Here is a 20295-nt window from a genome sequence, read left to right as displayed (position 1 = left end):
TACACAGTCTTGCTCAAAAAGTTCCCAAAACTGTGGGGGCAGTGTAATTAGCTGGTGTGCCTGTGGGGGCAGTGTAATTATCTGGGGTGTCTGTGCTGGCAGTGTTATGATCGGGGGGGCCCGTGGGTGCAGTGTTACGAACTGGGATGCTTGTCGTGGTAGTATAATGATCTGAGTGGCTGTAGGGGCAGTGTTATGATCTGGGGAACCTGTACAGGCAGTGTTATGATCCAGCGTGCCGGTAAAGACAGTGTTATGATCTGGGGTGCCTGTGGGGGCAGTTTTATCATCTGGGGTGCCCGTGGGGGCAGTGTTATGATCTGGGGTGCCTGTAGGTGCAGTGTTATTAACTGGGGTGCCTGTAGGTGCAGTGTTACAAACTGGGGTGCCTGTGGCGGCAGTTTTATGATCTGGGGTGCCCGTGGGGGCAGTGTTATGATCTGGGGTGCCTGTAGGTGCACTGTTATGAATTGGGGTGCCTGTCGTGGTAGTATAATAATCTGAGTGGCTGTGGGGGCTGTGTTAGGATCTAGGGGGTCTGTGAGCACAGTGCTGTGGTCTGGGGTCCCTGTGGGGCAATATTATGATATGGGGTGCATTTGGGGGCAGTGGTATTATATGGGGTTCCTGTACTGGCAATGTTATTATCTGGGGTGCCTGTGGGGGCAGTGTTATGATCTGGGTTTGCTTTAGTTTGTCGGGTCTGGGTTCATCAACGCTATGTACCCAAAACATGAGGTCAGATGACTACCTGAATATAGAGAATGAGCACGAAGGATTTTTTCCTATGTTTAAAGCAATCCTGCTTGTTATGGATGGAAGCATGTATGCACTAGATTGGATATTACCAGAAATTAGGGCTTTCACTAATTAATATAAAAACATATTATTAACACTAATAATATAAAAACATATACAAATATAAATCTTTAAATATAAATCTTTATTTTAAACTCATCAAAAATAAAGTTTCTTGCCAGGATGACCTGTAGGAAAACTGAATGTAATCAGTATACACCTTCACTGGTGCTGTCGTACATGAATGTTGAATACAATAAATGTATATTGCCCCAGTGCAATCATCTATTGTCATACACAGTCTTGCCCAAAAAGTTCCCAAAACTGTGGGTGCAGTGTAATTATCTGGGGTGCCTGTGGAGTCAGTAAAGTTACCTGGTGTGCCTGTGGGGGCAGTGTAATTATCTGGTGTGCCTGTGGGGGCAGTGTTATGATCTGGGGTGCCTGTGGGGACAGTGTAATTATCTGGTGTGCCTGTGGGGGCAGTGTTATGATCTGGGGTGCCTGTATGGGCAGTGTTATGATACAGGGTGCCTGGAAAGGCAGTGTTGTAATCTGGGGTGCCTGTAGGTGCAGTGTTACGAACTGAGGTGCCTGTGGGAGCAGTGATATAATCTGGGGTGCCTGTAGATGCAGTGTTATGAACTGGGGTGCCTTTGGTGGTAGTATAATGATCTGAGTGGCTGTGGGGCTGTGTTAGGATCTAGAGTGCCTCTGAGCACAGTGTTGTGTGCGTTTGGGCGCAGGGGTATTATATGGGGTTCCTGTACTGGCAATGTTATGATCTGGGGTGCCTCCGGGGGCAGTGTTATGATCTGGGGTGCATGTAGGGACAGTGTTATGATCTGGGTTAGCTTCAGTTTGTCAGGTCTGGGTTCATCAATCCTGTGTACCCAAAACATGAGGTCAGCTGACTACCTGAATATACAGAATGAGCATGAAGGATTTTTTTCCTATGTTTAAAGCAATCCTGCTTGTTATGGATGGAAGCATGTATGCACTAGATCAGGTATTACCAGAAAGTAGGGTTTTTTGGTATCATATTTGAAATGATTAAACACTAAAAATAGGAAAAAATATACAAATAAAAATCTTTAAATATAAATCTTTATTTTAAATTCATCAAAAATAAAAAATAACACCATGAAAATTTTTTATAAACGTAAAACAGCACAATTTGTGAGTGTCATAGAAGATACATCCTAACCTCCCTGGCGGTATTCCTGGCTGTGGTTCAGGGTGGATTCTCCATACCAAAATCTACATTTGGGTTGGAATTTCTGGGGAGAATAAAACTCCTACCTGGTTCCCACGTTCCAGCGGCATCCTCCAGCGCTGCCCGCGGCGTCCTCCAGTGGTGCATGGCATTTCCTTTTCCTGCCGATGCCGGCCGGGAATCTGTGTGATTTGGCAATGCCCGGTTGGCATCTGCATCCCCGGGGTGTTGAACGTTGGGGATGCGAGGCCAGGTGAAGCAGATGCCAGCCGGGCATCTGCTCACAAGTCCCAGGCTTGAGGGCGGGACCGTTGGGCAGGGAGGCGGGACCGGACAGAACATTTAAAAATAATGAGGATTTTTAAATGTACCGCTTTTGCATTTAAAAATCCTCAATATTCATACCACCAAGGGGGTTAAAGAGAAGATTTGGAAAGGTGAATACGTGGATATTTTGTCACTTTTTTCACATCTTCTGACATTTTTTTTAGATTTTTTGTCACCTTTTTTCCCATATCCACCAAAGAGTTTAAGAATGATTTGCAGGTATGGTTTTCCTTTTCAAATAGTTACAATGGCAGATCTATTTGGCAACAGGATTTTATAGTCAATGATTTTAATTTCTCTAGTGATGCTTCTCCCTCTGCTGGTTTTGGTTTGTTTTGGCAGGGCCATTGGTGTTGTGGAACTTGGCCTTTGTCCTGGTTCTCTAAAAATACTAACTTCTCTCAGGGCTTTTTTCTGTGGTTGTAGCAACCATTTGTGGTGAGACAGAACAGTAAGTAAAGTATAAGTACGTATTTCCAAGAATAAAGGGTTTATCTTTCCACCATAGTGTCTGTTATCGGATATCAAAACTAATATTTTCTATTTTGAATTCCAGTCTATGGCACAGTTGGCTGTGGTGGTGCAGTGGTTCAACCTTTTGTCACACTTTGTGTAAGGACAATGATTGACATGATTTACCACTTCGATTTGGTATATGATGCTTGAGTCTGAAATGAATAGGCTTTTGGTATACAATGCTTATGGTTTATGAGTTAATAAAGTTCTAGAAAATTTTAAGAGATCATTTTTTAGGATTTCTAAACACAATGCTTGTCATCAACATCAGGGCTGCTAATGGATCTTAGTCCAGTCCGTATAGCATATCACTAATGAGGTTTGAAACAATCTACAGTGAAGTCCTACCCTTCAATAATTGTCACCTAAAACAATTGATAATTTTAGGTAACAGTAGGATTAAAAAATGTTGTACTGTTCTATTCTATGGAGGGAAGAAGGGGATAGTGGAAGAGTTTGAGGTTCCCCACTATGTCCTCCCTGTTCATAAAACAATTTATTATTATTATTATTATTATTAATAAACAGGATTTATATAGCGCCAACATATTACGCAGCACTGTACATTAAATAGGATAGCCATTACTGCCTGGTATTCCTTTAGCAATTTAGATCCCTTGATTACTAAATTATTTTAAGGATCATGACTGCAGTTCTGATGATTTTATACAGAGACAATCACAAGTGAAAATCTAGTATCTATACAGACTTTCGCACTCCCTTAGGGTACGTACACACGTTCAGTATTTGCCATTGGAAAGGATCTTTAACAATCCTTTCCAATGACAAAAGACTGAATTAGTGCTGTACATACAGTGTCGTTCTGCTCTATGGAAGGGGAAGGGAGTGAATGATGAGTGGCACCATGCTGCACTATCTCCCTATCATTTCCATTATGATTCATCGGGATCCACAAACAACGAGCTCTGTACACACATCAGATTCTCATCCGATATCAGCCCAGTGGCGGTAATCAGACAAGAATCATCTGATGTGTGTATATAGTTTTAGGGTTGGCATATGTCTCTGTAGAATGTATTTCTCGAGACAAGTCCAATTTTTCATTTTGCTTGTTTTCAAAGTCATACACATTATTTTATTCTTGTTTTATTGCAACTTAACTCTGCATAAAGTAACAATAAAAACACATAGTAAAACGACAGAAAGAAAACTACACAGAACTGGGTTGTCATGAGCTTCATTCAAGGACAGGTTCAGGTGTGTCAGTACCAATAGTCATTTTGTTTTGGCTTGGTATATGAATCTCTGCAAAAAAAAAAATGATATATATATATATTAGAAATCTATGTTTTTTAACATGACAAAATCTTTAAAGTAGATCTAATCCCAGCCAAAAAAATATTATATAGGCTTTAATATATATTAATGTAATTTGTAAAGCGGTTTTCAATCTATGTAAATCTGATTCTTTCATGAAAAAGCCATCACTTCTTGTTATGGAGTGACAACCATCTCCTTCACTGTTACCCTGTAACATTTGCCGCTGCACAATATGTCGGCGCTATATAAATACTTACTAATAATAATAAAAGTACTATCTGCATATATAACTTTGCCCACTGCTCTTACCTTTACGTTTCTTCTGGTTTATTAAAAATCATTGTGGGCTTCACTGGAAATATTATTATTACACAGTATTTATATAGCACCATCATAATATGCAGCACTGTACATAGTCATGTCACTAACTTTTCCTCAAAGGAGCTCACAATTTAATGTCCCTACCATAGTCATACCCTACCATAAGTCAATTGTGTGGGGAAGTCAATTAACCTTACTGCATGTTTTTGGGATGTGGGAGCAAACCCATGCAGAGACAGGGAGAACCTGCAAACTCCATGCAGATAGTGTTCTGGCTGAGATTCAAACCCGGGACCTAGCGCTGCAAAGGCGAGAGTGCTACCGCTGAGCCACCGTGCTACCCTGAGGAACTTGAGGAAAAGTGGAAAATATTGATAAAAAACATGTAAGGGACCTTTAAGGCAGCAAATATTTGTAATGAACCACTTCATTAAAATGAATCATTAAAAGATAAACTTTTATTATCCACATTTAAAAACCATAAAAAAGATCAGCAACTTAAAGCGGAACTATGCCATCCTGCGATCCGGCCCTATGCCATCCTGGAATTCCTCTTCGTCCTGGCACAGTGGAAGCTCCGGTGCTGCCATCTTCTGTCTTCTCTTTCATCTTCTTTTTGTCTTCTAGCTACATCACCCGATCCCGAACTGTGCAGATGTGAGATTGGGTGACGTAGCCGACTGTAAAGGGAAAAAAGAGAGCCGATATCACTGTGCATGCGTGAGATCGGCATCTCTTTCCCCTTGGTGGAAAAATGCCCCTGTTTGTCTCCCCCTATATCAGGGCAAACCAAAGGCAACCTTCCGAATTTGACCCCAGAGCAAAAGGGAAGGCAGAAAACATGAGACCCCTAACGCCTGTGGGCACTGTGAATGGCGGTAGAGGTCTTGTGAATCCATACACTAAGTATGGACTGGTGCATGATGTTTTGTGACATTGCTAAACAGGTAAGACGTTCTTAAATGATTGCCCTACCTTCTGCTCTGAGGTCACATTTTAGAAGACACCTTTGGTATGCACTGGTAGAGGGACAAACAAAATTTCAGTCTTCTAGAGCTCCTGATGAAGTGGATTGAACCGCCGAAATGCATAGAGCCATTATCTAGAAAGCTGTTTCTGTATATCAAGTCATACTTAAGCTGGTGATATATTTTATGAGTTTTAAATGTGGATAATAAAAATGTATCTTTTAATTATTAATTTTATTTAAGTGGTTTATTACAATTATTTGCTGCCCTAAAAGTCCCTTACATGTTTTTTGTCAATATTAGCGGGATGTGACATGATTACTTCTTACCGAGCGGGAAGATATTTTTGAATGAAAGGGGAAAATGCCAATATAAGACAGTATGGTAAGTGCTAAACTCTGCAAATTACCTTCACCTTGGATTCAGGGCTTCTAGCCTGCAGAAGAGTGCATGCTAGGTGACTGCATTGCATGCCAGAGCTTGCCGAGTAATCTTTAGGGTTGCCACTTGGCCAGGTAAAAAATAGATTTCTTGCAAATGTTAATAATAGGAATATTTAAGAACAAATTTTTTTTTTCTCAGAAATTGGCAACATTACTACTGACAGTTGTAGTTTACCTTTAGTCGTGCACCTCTACTGTAATGTCCTGCACACTTTTTATTGGCAACCACAGTTATCCCAATAAATCCTATTGCAAACTGAATTGACCAGTATTTAAATCTACTCTAAAGCTAATTTCAAGTATTTAAATGACTAAACCCTCCATTTGAAATAAAATTGTTAAAGTAAACCTTACACTGATATTGTGTGAATCCACACAATATAACTATTGGGAATTTAAGCCCCAGAATCTCCCCTATCCAGCTACATTTATTAACTTTTAAAGTACTTTTGAAGTACTATTGAAGTAATAAATGCGCATGTGCGAGGAGGCGTGTGTCACTCAAAGGGGAAAAAACTTCCCCCAGAGTGATGTGATGATACCAGAACCCGCCCATTCTCCCATCACGGGTCTGAGCCAGGTTGTGTCCAGAGAGACAACCTGCCCACCACCCTGAGCCTACGTACTGGAAACATACCGCGGCTATGGAAGGTGGACCCCCAAGCGGGGTCCTTCTCCTGACTCAGGTGGGGGTGCACCAGCCAGAGCCACGGCCCGGGGCTTAGGGACCCCGGATATAGAGGGAATCAGTATACAATATTGTAGATATGGGTTCCTGGTTATCGTGCATGCTCGCACCTTGTTGACGCATTGGTATTACAGTTGACATTCTAAAATCCACCCTTCAAAAATCCAGATCCTTCAGTTTTCCAGCATGAATTTTGAAGCGCATTTTCAAATTTAAACTGTTTTTTTGTAGGCGCCGTTTTTGCTTTGATGGTGCTTTACTCCAGAATCAGCTGTTCGGTCTTGCTTTTCCTCCATAAAATGAAGCTGTTCCTGTTGCTGAGGATGCTGGGACTGTCAGTCATGAAGATGATCATCCTGACAATCTGCTATTAATTAATCAGTAATGATTAAAATTCTGAGGCACTATTTTGTTTAGTTGAACTAAAGTTCTAAATTTGTTTTATTTAGTGGGTGAACATTAAAATTTCATTTGCTTTTCATTTAGTGCCATTTCATTTAGTGTTATTTGATTTTAATATACAAATCCGGAAGTTACGAAAATCCGCTCTCCTCAGGTCCGGATTTTCAAACCTGTACTGTACTTTACGTATGGATCCACATCTCTTCCTGATTGTATACCCATTCTACTTTTTTGTATTTTTTCTTTTTGTTTGTTCCATTGTTTATATGTATCTGTTTTAAAAACGTTTATTAAAAATACAATTTCAAAAAACGATAAATGAAAAAACAAATGAAGAGGATTTGAGATATACAATATGCCCGTTGAGATTTTCTGGCTGCATTCAAGTTCTGACTATAATTTAATGAAATAATAACAAAAGGAATACGCTTTATTGTTACTGTCACCTGCGGTTAATTTACTGGGAAAAATGTTCACTTCACCAAGTGGATTTTTCACTTTGCAAGGTCGTTTTTTTTACACTAGTAATTGTGGTGAAAATAAAAAAAAAGGGATATTAAGAAAATAACATTTTTGCTTGTATGTGATTGGATAATTCAAGACAACAGAGCGTCACCACATTTACTAGCAAGTGAAAATGATCTTGCGAAGTAAAATTAATTTTGCTTAGTGAACAGCCTATACCTTTAGTAATTCCACCACATTATTTGCTCCCTGCAGTCTTGTGGCTTCTTGGAACTTGAGAATTGCATACAGTAGAAGTTTTTTTTCTATACATAAAAAACTATTTTCTCAATACATAAACATGACATGAACTCACATCTGACAGGTTGGCAATGTCGGTGACCAGTCGTATGTTTTAAAAAATATCCCTGAACTTTTGCATGTGCTCCAGCTGCTTCCGCTAAGTCTATAGCCATTATTACACGAGATTTCAATTTCATCTGAAGTAGAGAATCCATGACCATCAATGTCAGGATTATATGGGATGCTATTTTTCCTAGATATACGTCCATTAGCAATTTGCGGTGAACTGCAGCCGTATTCTACAAAAAGAAAACAAATATATATAAATGTTTCAAACCTCAAACATTTATTTCCTCACCTTTGGTCTGTTAAACATTAAGTATTCTGTTATGAATATTTGACAAGTGCATAACTATTAATGCTGCCGAAATCTAGTAAACTCGTAACACATGCATTACTAAAGGAGTAGAGCATGATCACTTTTCATGGTTTACCAATTTTTTTAAACAAAATGATCAGGTTAAACAATCTAAAAGTTCACCTTGCAAACAATACCTTGTTTTGTGCAAGAAAAATAACACATCAAAACACCAAGTCAAAAATAAGACTAGACCACGGCATCCAAACTATCAGTTAGCCAAATAGGCGCGACTATGCACGCGGTCGCATCATGCGCTTTAGTGAGGTTGTGTCTCAGTTTAAACATGTTGCTTTGGACCATGCAGTTGCTTTTTTGCTCAGGGCCGGTATTGGACAAGAATCTGACGTGTGTACAGCAGCCCTCCGACGCCGTTCATGGATCCGTCCTGGCGAAAACACTAAAGACAAAAGACTTATGACCACAATGCAAGTGAAGGGGAGAGAGCGCAGTGGGGTACCACTCCTTTGTTCTCCCCCCTTTTCATAGAGAAGAACGGTGCTGTATGTACAGCGCCCATTCATTCATCTTTCAGTCTTTTCACTTCCAACGAAAATAAACTAACGTGTGGACATAGCCTTTGGCTTGCATTGTAGCATGCTGTAGTGTACGATGATGTGTTGCACTAGAAAAAAATGTGTTTTTTTTAAGCATGTTAGGGCGCCTCGGCAGCCTTTTATATTCAAGGGGTTATCTTAAAGCAACACCTATTAACACATGCTAAAAAGATCTAGGTTGTGCTACCATCAATTATTCAATGACGTTTAAGCAAATATACTGTTCTTCTTTTCTTTGTACAAGATTGGGTAATCTTTGCAAAGTAATTTCACTAGTTAGCTTCACTAAGATAAATGAAAATTCCTTTGGAAAGTGACCATGCATTACTACTTTAGTAAATCAAACTGAGTGTATGGTTGGGATCACTCTGACTTCTTACATTATTTCTATTTAGTGATTTACCCACTGGCACTGAAACTTGATATCATATTCACAAAGCAGCAAAGGTGAGTTTTTCTTACCTGCATTTAAAGCACCATTGTCCACGACACCCCTTCTATTGTGTGACACCTCCCCCACCTCTTAGATTGTAAGCTCTTCTGGGCAGGGTACTCTACTCCTCCTGTGTCACTGTCTGTATCTGTTTGTCATTTGAAACCCCTATTTAATGTACAGTGCTGTGTAATATGTTGGCGCTATATAAATCCTGTTTAATAATAACAATTTTAAGGGTGATATCTTGGATTGGTTTGTGCAAAATTGTTGAATCCGCACCAATTCATTGTCTGACTGGTTGTCGCTGGCAAAGCTAAACCCCTTTCCCCTCATACACACAAATACACCAACAATCCAACAGCTAGTGGAGTAGAAGACAACAATAGGCAGTGTGGTTAGCCAGCACTTAGCTGTCCTTTAGATAAATTTCATAATTCATATCACTTACTCAGCTCACAGATTGGGAATTTATGACTCCATTCAAAATTTGGTTTACATGTCAGTCTCCTTTCTCCTTTTAATTTGTAGCCAGAATAACAAGCAACATTTATTGAATCATACATGTAATATCCATATGTTTTCTTTCCTTGTGTTATTTTACCATTTATTATTATTGGATCTGGACAAAATGTTCCTGTAATTGAAAATGCAATTAACAATTGAGCAGGCAAAATCATAGTTCCAATTTTACCCCCTTTAATATTAGGGCACAATGATCCTCCTGGTCTAGGTTAAATAACTCTTTTATGAGAGCCCCAAATCCTGAAGCACCTGATGGTCTCTGTCCTCTCATAGGGTTAGCTTCATTACCTGAAAAGACATCTGAGCGGATCTCTGGGCCCCACTTTGGCCATTACTGGTCCTCTGGCTTCCTTCGAGCTGACTGAAATACAAGCCCCAGCTGGGCTCTAGGCCCACAGGCTACATCCCCATGAATACCCCCTGGTCCTGTCCCCAATATTTATCCTCTTTTACAGACCCACCTCACTGGATGCCAATCCCAATGATTGGGTGCATGATAAACATTCCTGAATTGGTTCCCTTTTTCAACTATAAACCAGGGAACCTTTCTGTCAACAGGTGGACCCAACCAGTTACCCAGTCAGAACTTTAACTTATTGTCATCAGATCACTGGCAGCCTGATTATGTCTATATTTTCAATGTCAAAGTGGTACATTGTTTTAAATTTTCTGCCAGGTCACCCCCCTAGCACACCGCCCCCGCACGCTCACACATCCCAATAATCACACGGGGGATTCAAAGCCAGGGGACACAGATGCCTGATGGGCATCGCCGGAGAAAGCCGCAGACTCGTGGGGACCAGGTAAGCCTTTTACAATGCCACCCCAAGCGGTTAACGTTCTAGGTTACCACTTTTGGTACTGAAAATTACCCCTGAGCCACACTCAGGAATACTGCCTGGGAGGTTAAGAAACTTCTAGTTCTTTTTAGTGGATGTTAATGCCCCACCTCTGAAAGGATCCCTACTTCCTGTTACCCAAGGCCAGTTAGCTCAGTTTCTTAGATTAGAATATTTCTCTCTTAGTATTTCCCTAATTATAGCTCTTGATATTTTCAGTTGCAATTGAATTACCCAGTCTTTTTTAAATAGTTATTTTGTAACATTTTGAAACTTGAAACAGAACTTCAGACAGATATAAAACGGAAGAATGAATGGAACTGTGGATTTATACATCCAGAAATCGGAATTGCATATATATGTTTTTTTCATGAAGGATATATGAATGGAAATATTGACCGGCATGTTTCGCGGCAAGCGCAGGGGATTTGATAGGAGAGCAACATATATAGCTTTCCAAAAGCTGATTGGGACAAAATATAACATATCAATATGTCAAAATTTCAGAACTGAGCATCGCAAGGATCAATGGTAAAATCAGTATTAATCCAAGATATTTTACCCAAAATGATAAATAAAATCCAGGTCTGTATACACTTTGGAAGTTGAGTAAGACTGTTCCCACTCTGTTTTTTTGGGGATATGGCACCTTTGGATATTAAGCACTATTTTTTAATGGGTGTTGCCTATGTTCTTTGTGTATATGTTCTTTGTGTAGATCTGAGATTTTTTTGTATCCTATTTTGATGTATATCCTATATCCTATCTTCTTCTTGGCTAACCTTGTGTTCGGTGTTTTATTCATGGGACTTATCTTGTTGTCATTGTTATTAGTTTTCCCTTCTTGTTTTGTTACATTCCCCCTACTTTTTTTTCTTAATAAAATTTTTAAATATTAAATCCTTAACAAACTTACCCAACTCACAGGTCGGCAGCTCTGGATACCACTGGAAATCTTTGCCACAGGTTACTTTGCTAGCACCATTTAGTTTATAGTGTGAATCACAAGCCAGTGTTATTGAATCATAAACATTATATCCATTAGTTTTCTTCCCTTTTATTACTTTTCCATATAACAGTTTCGGCTCTGGACAAAATGCTCCTTTAATATATTCATAAAAAGGCAAAAATATCAGATTTTGTGATGATCTTTCACAAAGGCTTAGATTTAAAGGTGTGTCTTACCTTTACATTCAGGTGGTGACGGTTCCCATATACTATCCATATTACAGACTATGGTGTCTGATCCTTCCATTGTAAATCCTTCAAGACATTGGAATCTCATTATAGAATTTAATGAGTATGGACCAACAAATCCCAAGAGCTTTTTTGAGTGTGGGACATTGGGTGGCTCACAGTTAACCTCTATATGGAAATAAAACAATGATTAAAATTAATGAAAGATGAAACATTAATATAATACACAATGGGCCTGATTTAATAAAGCTCTCCAAGGCTGGAAAGGATACACTTTCATCAGTGAAGCTGGGTGATCCAGAAACCTGGAATGGATTTCTTCAAGCCGATTGCTATTTGCTAGTACATTTTTGAAACCTGGACCAGATCCATTGCAAGTTTGCTGGATCACCCAGCTTCAGTAATGAAAGTGTATGCTCTCCAGCCTTGGGGAGCTTTAATAAATTACACCTAAACACTGACAGATTTTATCACTTACAGCCAGACTCAGAATCAACATGGCTGAACTACGAGATACTGCATCAGGGTTCCTTCAAGGTACACATAGAGAGGAAGGACATTGGCCTTACTTACTCAGCACTCCAAGACAGACTATCATGGGTTCCACCAAACCTAGAATGGATTTCTTCAAAAAAGTTAGCAAATGATTTCAATTCTTGACCATGTCAGAGCAGATCATATTACAGAATAACCAAAAGTACAATCATATTGCAGTTGTGCAAATACAGTGGTGTTGATGCACCCATAGAAGAACAGTGGCTCATTACAGAAATGTTTTAAAATTAACTAATTCCAAGTTTGCTGGATCACCAAGATTCTCATTTGATGGCCAGTCTTCTCCAATCTTGAAGAACCTTACTGAAACAAGGTGGTACATTCATTCACATACCATCGGAGAGCCAGAAGGGCACGACTTCTCCACAGCACATCCACACCAGTCGGTGTAATGGTCCTTCAGAACAGTGGTTACCAACCTTTTAGACCTCACGAACCACTAGTTTTACGAACTCTGGACTGCACCTTCGCGGGGAGCTGGGTGTCACTCAAATGGGGAAGACACTTCCCCCATATTGATGTCATCATGCCAGAACCTGCCCACTCAGAACGTCCAGAGACGCAACCTGCCTGAGCCTGTGATCCGTACAAGGAAAATGATCCCCGGCTTTGGTCGGTGCGCCCCCCCAGTGGATCCTTCTTGTGATCACGCTGGGGGGTGCAACGGCCAGATCCGCGGACCACCAAAATTTTCTCACTGCTTCCAGGCACTGTCAGCAGTAATATTAGTGAACAGAAATAAAGTAAAACAATTGTTCCAGTAACAACTCTTTGTGAGGGTTTTAGTCCTTTCCTTCTGAGAGATTTCTATTCATTTCTTGTGGGGTCTCCAGGTCCAATAAATGGAGCGTTCTGAGAGACAATAAGTAACAAAGCTTTGCCTTTCAAATCTGCCAGAAAATTTGGCCATGGCAGGAAGGGCTTAAAGTTAACATTTTTTAATGAAATATTCTCCAGCTGATTCTACTAAACAAAATCATTATTGTTGGATCTTCTAGGTATATGATTGTTATGATATCATAAAAGACCAGTTTTACCAACAGATTCAATCAGGAATATTAAATATATATATGTATAAAAAATGCAAAAAGAAATCCCACCTATACAGTGTGGCTCAGGGTCACTCCAGTTTCCATTTTCCAAGCAGAATATAGAGCTGTCATACTCCATCACCATGTTAGGTTTGCTGCATGTATATTTTACGGCATCCGAAAAATAATATTCTTCTTTCACAGGGTAAAAAGTTCCATTAGGAATCGTTGGTGGTGGAGGACAAATTACAGCTGCAAGACAAATAAATTCTTGTATGACACATGGGCCTGATTTATTAAAGTTCTTCTAGACTGGAAAAAGATGGAAGAAACAGGGTGATCCAGCAAGTCTGGAATGGATTTCTCAAAAACTATTTGCTATTAGTTGGCAAAAGTTTTTAATCCTAGACCAGATCCATTCAAGGTTTGTTGGATCACCCCGGTTCACCCATAATAGTATATCTTCTCCAGTCTTGGGGATTATACATACCTCTTTAATTATTACAGCTTTCATAACATCTACTGCTAAGGAGATATTCACGATCTTCTTACAGTACCACTGGGACAGAAAGTTTGGGGATTTCTCTTCAATGGAGACATAGATGTCTAAACCAAAAACATCTAAAACCAAAATTCCAGTAAATGTAAAATATGCAATGTACTTTATTTTTTTCTCCTTTAAAATTTGGACTCCAAAAAGTTATTCCTCTTTGTTCACTTTTGAAGTGAGGCATTTAAAAAACTTGTAAACAAAATAAAAAAAATACTAATGATAAAAAATATTACCACAAGGCTACTGAACACCCATGGGACAGACATGACCTGGCAGCTGATGGTTAGTGAGAGACAAGAGTTTAAGCAGTACATGCTCTAACAGCAGAAAAGGGATGGGAAAAGATAGCACCAATATTTGAGGCAGAGCTCATCTTCTTCACTGTACTTGCCGAGGTGGGACTGGCAGGATGCTAAGCAGAGGGTGTCTTTTGCAGGGGTTATTATTATTATTGATCAGGATTTATATAGCACCAATTTATTACATGAGGAAGACCATTCCAGAGAGTCGAGGCAGCTCTAGAAAAGTCATGGAGCTGTGCGTGTGAGGAGGTTATGAGCGAGGAAGTCATTAGTAGGTCATTGGAGGAGCGGAGAGAGCGGCTAGGGGAGTATTTTTCTATCAGGTCAGAAAGGTAAGTGGGACAAGAGCTATGGAGGGAGTTCATCAACATAGACCTACTGAGGCCAGGTGAAAAGCTTGATCCCTCTATAGATCACATGGAACGGCAGAGCTCACACTTGTATCCAGGTAATATTCGATCCACAGGTCCAGACTCACCAGACTGGTCAGCTATGGAAAAAGTATACTGGCTGTGTCTTACTTATTTTAAAAGGACCATGAGATTGTGGTGCTGTCACTGATAGATCACCCCAATGTGTGCCCGTGGTTGAGATGAATGTAGCATGGCAGTTACCCATAGGGAATGAATGGGGGCACTAGTGACCGGTAACACTAGTTGGTTGAAATTGAAATGCTGCTTTATTATTAACTAGTGCATAAGTCATGGCAGCTGAGCAGGCTTACTTTCCAGCCGTGGAGAGCTTTCATAAATCAGGCCCATTGTGTGGTAAATAATCATTCAGGTCCATGTGTTGCCAGTATTTGATTCTCTATCAAGGAATGCATTTTTTTGCAGTTAAAAGCAGAAAAGCGCAAATGCAATTATGAGTATTAAATACTAATTGATGGTACATATTGTAATGTGAAGTATGAACCTTATTGACAATAAAGTTGAATGACAGGTTCTCATTAAAACAAAATCAGATTTGGAGCGCTTCAAATATGCAGTTTTTGTGTGTGTGTGTTTTTTTTTACCTTCGCAGGTAGGAGGACTGTTACTCCATGTTCCATCTGCTTGACAATCTCTATAATTCCTTTTTGAAGCCATAACATACCTTGAAAGATAAAAACATTTCATAAAGTATATCATATTGTCATTGTAACTCAAACAACTATATTGTGAGATACTGAAGGGTTGAGATCAAGCTAATGTGCCAAAGCTGCTGGTAACTGGCACATTTTTTTGGCTTTTTGTTCCCCTTTGTTATTTTAAAGGTTTATCTTGCCAACAGGCTGTAAGAAATACAGTTCTTTACAGTGCTCAATAGCTCCAGTGGAGATTATCACATTAGTACTCCTACTAATAAGTAAAATACACAGTGAAATCAGCATATTTGTAGTGGTTTTTGTAGCGATTATTCCTGAGGAAGCCTACATTGGGCAAAACGCGTCAGGTATAACCATCACACGTATGCAAACTACCAGTACAAATATGCTGATGCTGGACTAGGGCAAATTATTGCCTATTAATTTTGCACAACTGTTTAGTTGCGAATTGTCTAGTGCGAAATAAATAGACATAGGTTTCTCAACTACTTTGAGCTATGTGTGATACCATTTCAGATTTTTGTATTGTTCAAGAATTTATGCAGAAATGTAACACTGTTTGTGTAAAAGACCCCTCTGTTTGCCTACTGTCTATCTGATACTCCTACTATAAAATATATCCCGAGGTTAGGGTTTGAGGCCCTGGGCATCTATCTATCCATCTGTCTATATACTGTATATATATATATATATATATATATATGTGTAGACTTACCCCATATCACAGTAATATGTTACTCTTGAGCTAAAGTAAAAGTTTTCTGCTGCAAAATATCCATTTTCTATTTCACCAGGGAATCCACATGATCGTACTGCAAGAGAAAAGACAACTTGACAATAACTTTATCTGCCATTCACGGAGAAATACCATGCTGGCTGTATTTATTAATTGAATGATGTATTGGACTTTTTACACAATACCCTCCTGTCATGGCATTACTCAAGGGCAGATAGGAATAAAAATCTGTGAATTCAGTAGTGTAGGTAAATGGGACCCTGTGCAACATTTTTAGAAGCATTGCCCTCTTACTTTCCCAAAGGTTGCGGTGCAACCTGGGTCTGTGCTTTGAAGCAGCGGCCGCCAACCTGTGGTCTGCGAGAAAATTTTGATGGTCCATGCCTCTGGCTGCTGCGCCCCCAGTCAGGAGAAGGAGCTGTGGAACTTGTCTCCTGTAAAGATCGCAGGCTCAGGGCAGTGGGCAGGTTATGTATCTGGAGCCTGCCATGGGAGACTGAGCGGTTTTCTTGCATCTTGACGTCACTACGGTGGAACTTTCTTCTCCTATGAGTGGCGCATGGCTCCCCGTGCATGCGTGGTCCGGAGATTTATTTTCAGTGGTCCATAGGTCCGAGAAGGTTAATGACCATTGCTTTAGATGGCCCCTAGAGGATGTTCTGTCTTCTCACTGTAGGGGGCAGACTTAGCCATAGTAGCACCTGCAGTGTGCTATTTGCCACAAAAGGTGGCACTGTGGTCACTGTAAGGGTCTCTACTCCTCATGCCTGGAAAAGTGGCAAGTGAATTGAAACCCAAGTGGGGGGAACCCTAAGCAAAGAACTGGAAAAGGGCCCCAATGGAGAGCTACATAATTGTTATGATGGCAGAAAGCCCCAATAGTGCCAGTCTGCTAAAGGCTCAAAGTGGAACTATCACCGACATATTTATTTTTTATAAAGGGGTAGACGACCTTTTAATATCAAAAAAAAAATCTGGGGAAAGCCCAGTGCTTTCTGGAATACATACGTCCTGTATGCCAGATGGTTTTGGGTTGCTTCTTCTGCACATGCCCGATCTCAGGCATGCGAAGAAGGGTCTTTTACCGCATGCGCAGTGAGATTGGCATTTTTATTTTTTTACACTTCCAGGATACATCGCCTGATCTCGTACCTGCGTTGTCATATTTGACCAGCTGTATGGAAAGGGTGGCACCTAGTCTGCTGTAGAATTTCAAGGCTAATTATACCCTATCAGTCTCTGATGTAGAAACATGGGCCACTGATACCACAGTTTGAACTATAACTTCCACAAAGCGAAGAATATTAGGACTGTTTTAGACTGTTAGAGTTAATGACTCTCTAATAACACTCTGCTGCCATTCCCCTCCCTCCAAATGTGCATTGATGAAGAATTAAGATGTGCAAGCCTGAGTTTCTGATATCTCCCACTAGGGTCTTGGGTACAATCTGGCCACTCCTAAGGAGGTGAGTGCTACACATGGTAAGTATATAATATTTTTGCCATGTATTGTGAACTTCCTAATACTAGACTGAAATAAAAATAAACTATAAAATAGATGACTGCTCACGTTTGCAGAATTCTTCATTGGAGGTCCATTTGGAGTTTTCCAAGCACGTAACATGATTTTTGGCTCCTGGGACTCGTATAAATCCCGGCAGGCAATCGTACTTTACAGCAGATGCCACAGCAAAGGTTCCTTGATCTGCAAACTCTTGTTTTGGCCTTCCAAAGGGAATAGTTGGAGGTGGTCCACAATCACCTGGCAATAAAACACAGTACAAATTAGATTTAGGATTGGGGTTTTATTACAGCTGAAGCTACGCCTGCAGCTTGCATTGTGCATTAAGGTTGGGGGTGTTTACATTTTTAATCTCATCTTTCTACCGCACAATGGGGTGGCTACAAATCAAGACAATCTGAATGGAGCATAAATTGTAGCCACCAAAGGATAGAAAAGATTTATAGGGATTAACTGAACACATACACAATGAACACAGGGGGAAGAAATGTATCATTAAGACATAAAACAAATATGAATTTTAGCTGACACTTTATTATTATTTATTATTCTTATAAATAGAAATGGCAAACACCAAGGAATTTGTGAAGCTGAGTCTCCTGATGTCTACTATGTATTGTCCATCTGTGTAATTAGCATCAGGTTGAAATATTTTAAGTGAACCCCCTCACCCTTTGCTTGCAGAAGCACATTTTTAGTATCCGTATATCACAGTAATTCATCATATAAAGTCTTCTAATACTCACAGTGAACACCTGCGATGAAAGAGTAAAGCAAAAAAAACCACGGTACCGATGAAAGACATGTTCTCTTCATTGTCTAAAATTCAAACACAGGTAAATACAAATCTATAAAAATGAAGGCATTGGGCCTGATTTATTAAAGCTTTCCAAGGCTGGAGAGAATACACTTTCATCAGTGAGGCTGGGTGATCCAGAAAACCTGGAATGGATTTCTTACAAGTCGTTTGCTATTTGTTAGCAAATGTTTTAAATCCTGGATCCAGGTTTGCTGGATCTCCCAGCTTCACTGATGAAAGTGTATTCTCTCCAGCCTTGGAGAACTTTAATAAATCAGGCTTATTGTATATAGGTATTGTATGATATATAATATTATATAAAATATTTATTATTTAAAGATCATCATCTAAACCCAAAACAATACATATCACAGCTTACAAGCCTTGAGTTGTTGAAGCTGCATTAGTTTCCTTTCTTCAATCCCTATATATTCCCTATATATGCATCTGGTGGTCATGCTAGTGAAACATTTTCCTGTCCTAGGATGACAACACTCAATGTACTAATCTAAGAAGAAGCAGTGTTGTCACCCTAGGACACAGGATGTCTGACAGGGTGAACGGGTATTTTCTGCATTTCCAAAACATGTTTCTAAAGAAAATAATGCAGCCACCAGTTCTAAGCTGCAATAAATTGCAAGATTTTAAGCATTAAATATGCCTATTATTGTAAGTAACAGAAAAACATTACCTTATTGAAGGTTTCACCAGTGAAAAGGGGACCAATACTTTGTCAACACTGTTCTACATAGAGTGTGTCAACATATCACCTGGACAATGCACCTAAATCTTTGTTAATAATTACACCTCTGTTTTACTAACTCAGATTTAAAAACAAATCAAATACGTCCAATGTCCATGTATCTATATACCTGCAACACATAGTTAGCAAAATTTGGTAAGTTCCCTTACCAGGATGACAATATCTTGATGCAGTCAATGTACATGAATCAAAGTATTACGTTTTACTATGATTATAGTTGTTATTATATGAATATTGTTACTATGTAGGTTCATTGCAATCCATTGTCATACGCATGCATCGTCTGCCCCTAAAAATGTCTCCAAGCCTGTGGGGGCAGTGGTATGATGTATGGGTGTCTGTGGGGGCAGTGTAATCATCTGGGGTGTCTGTGAGAGCAGTGTTATGATCTGGGGTGCCTGTGGGGGCAGTGTTATGTGGGGGCAGTGTTATGATCTGGGGTGCCTGTGGGGGCAGTGTTATGATCTGGGGTGCCTGTGAGGGCAGTGTTATGATCTGGGGTTCCTGTGGGGGCAGTGTTAATATTTGCAGTGTCTCTAGGAGCAGACTTATGATCTGGGGTGCCTCTAGTGGCGGTATGATGCCCTGGGTGTTATGCTCCCAAACAAATGAGGTCAGCTATCTGAATATACTGAATGACCAGGTTTTCCCATTTTTTGGTTTCTTTCTTCTATGTTTAAAGCAAAACTGCTTATGTGAGAAAATGTATATGCCTCTTATAAGAGTGTTTTGTATTATGTTATACATTACAATCTCCAGACTGCTTAATATTTTATGTTCTTATTTTGTATATACACTTAATAATTTTTTTTGAGAATCAGAATATCATTGCAGTGAACAAATGGACATATCTTGTTAGGTCCATGCTCCATTTTCCAGATTTCTACCCTGCAATGGATAGAAAACCCCAAAAAGGTTAAAGGTCTGATTTTATTATGACATCTCATAGGTAAGAAAAGCAAATAAACAATCCGTTCCAGGACATTTCGTTGAGATGAGCCAGACTGTGACACAACTTAGCTTTGTAAGCTTTTCATAAAGGAAGAGAGACACAAGAGAATAAGAAAACATGTTGAAATAAAAGGCTTTTTGGATCAAGAATTAAAGCTTTTTGTAAATATGACCTCTGTATGTTTTTTTTTATCATTTACAGGTCTAGGTGTAAATGTTTATTTACCAGTTGAAACTTATTAAACCAACTGCACTTGGATTCTCTCTAGAAGTATTTTCACTCTATTAAATCAGTGGTCGCCAATCAGTGGACCGCGAGA

General features: G+C 39.7%; 1 protein-coding gene across 2 annotated transcripts; it reads right to left on the bottom strand.

Moving 5' to 3' along the window:
• Nucleotides 1–3948: 3948 nt before the first annotated feature.
• On the bottom strand, nucleotides 3949–19035 carry LOC140334342 (complement component receptor 1-like protein). Of its 2 annotated transcripts, XM_072416670.1 has the most exons (11): nucleotides 18953–19035; nucleotides 18209–18281; nucleotides 17511–17702; nucleotides 15920–16016; nucleotides 15133–15212; nucleotides 13332–13514; nucleotides 11665–11844; nucleotides 11396–11581; nucleotides 9567–9752; nucleotides 7781–8006; nucleotides 3949–4123 (listed from the first exon to the last, which is right to left on the bottom strand). In XM_072416670.1, exons 2-11 carry the CDS (start codon nucleotides 18276–18278, stop codon nucleotides 4081–4083), a joined length of 1443 nt encoding a protein of 480 aa, XP_072272771.1. In that variant the 5' UTR covers nucleotides 18279–18281; nucleotides 18953–19035; the 3' UTR covers nucleotides 3949–4080. The 2 variants fall into 2 exon arrangements, with proteins under 2 accessions (XP_072272771.1, XP_072272772.1); XM_072416671.1 differs by lacking the exon at nucleotides 11396–11581.
• Nucleotides 19036–20295: the final 1260 nt, after the last annotated feature.

This window comes from Pyxicephalus adspersus, chromosome 6 (genome assembly GCF_032062135.1).
Source record: "Pyxicephalus adspersus chromosome 6, UCB_Pads_2.0, whole genome shotgun sequence".
NCBI classification, from domain to species: Eukaryota; Metazoa; Chordata; class Amphibia; order Anura; family Pyxicephalidae; genus Pyxicephalus; species Pyxicephalus adspersus.
The sequence above is the reverse complement of the archived record's forward strand: the minus strand, read 5'-3'. Positions and strand labels throughout refer to the sequence as shown.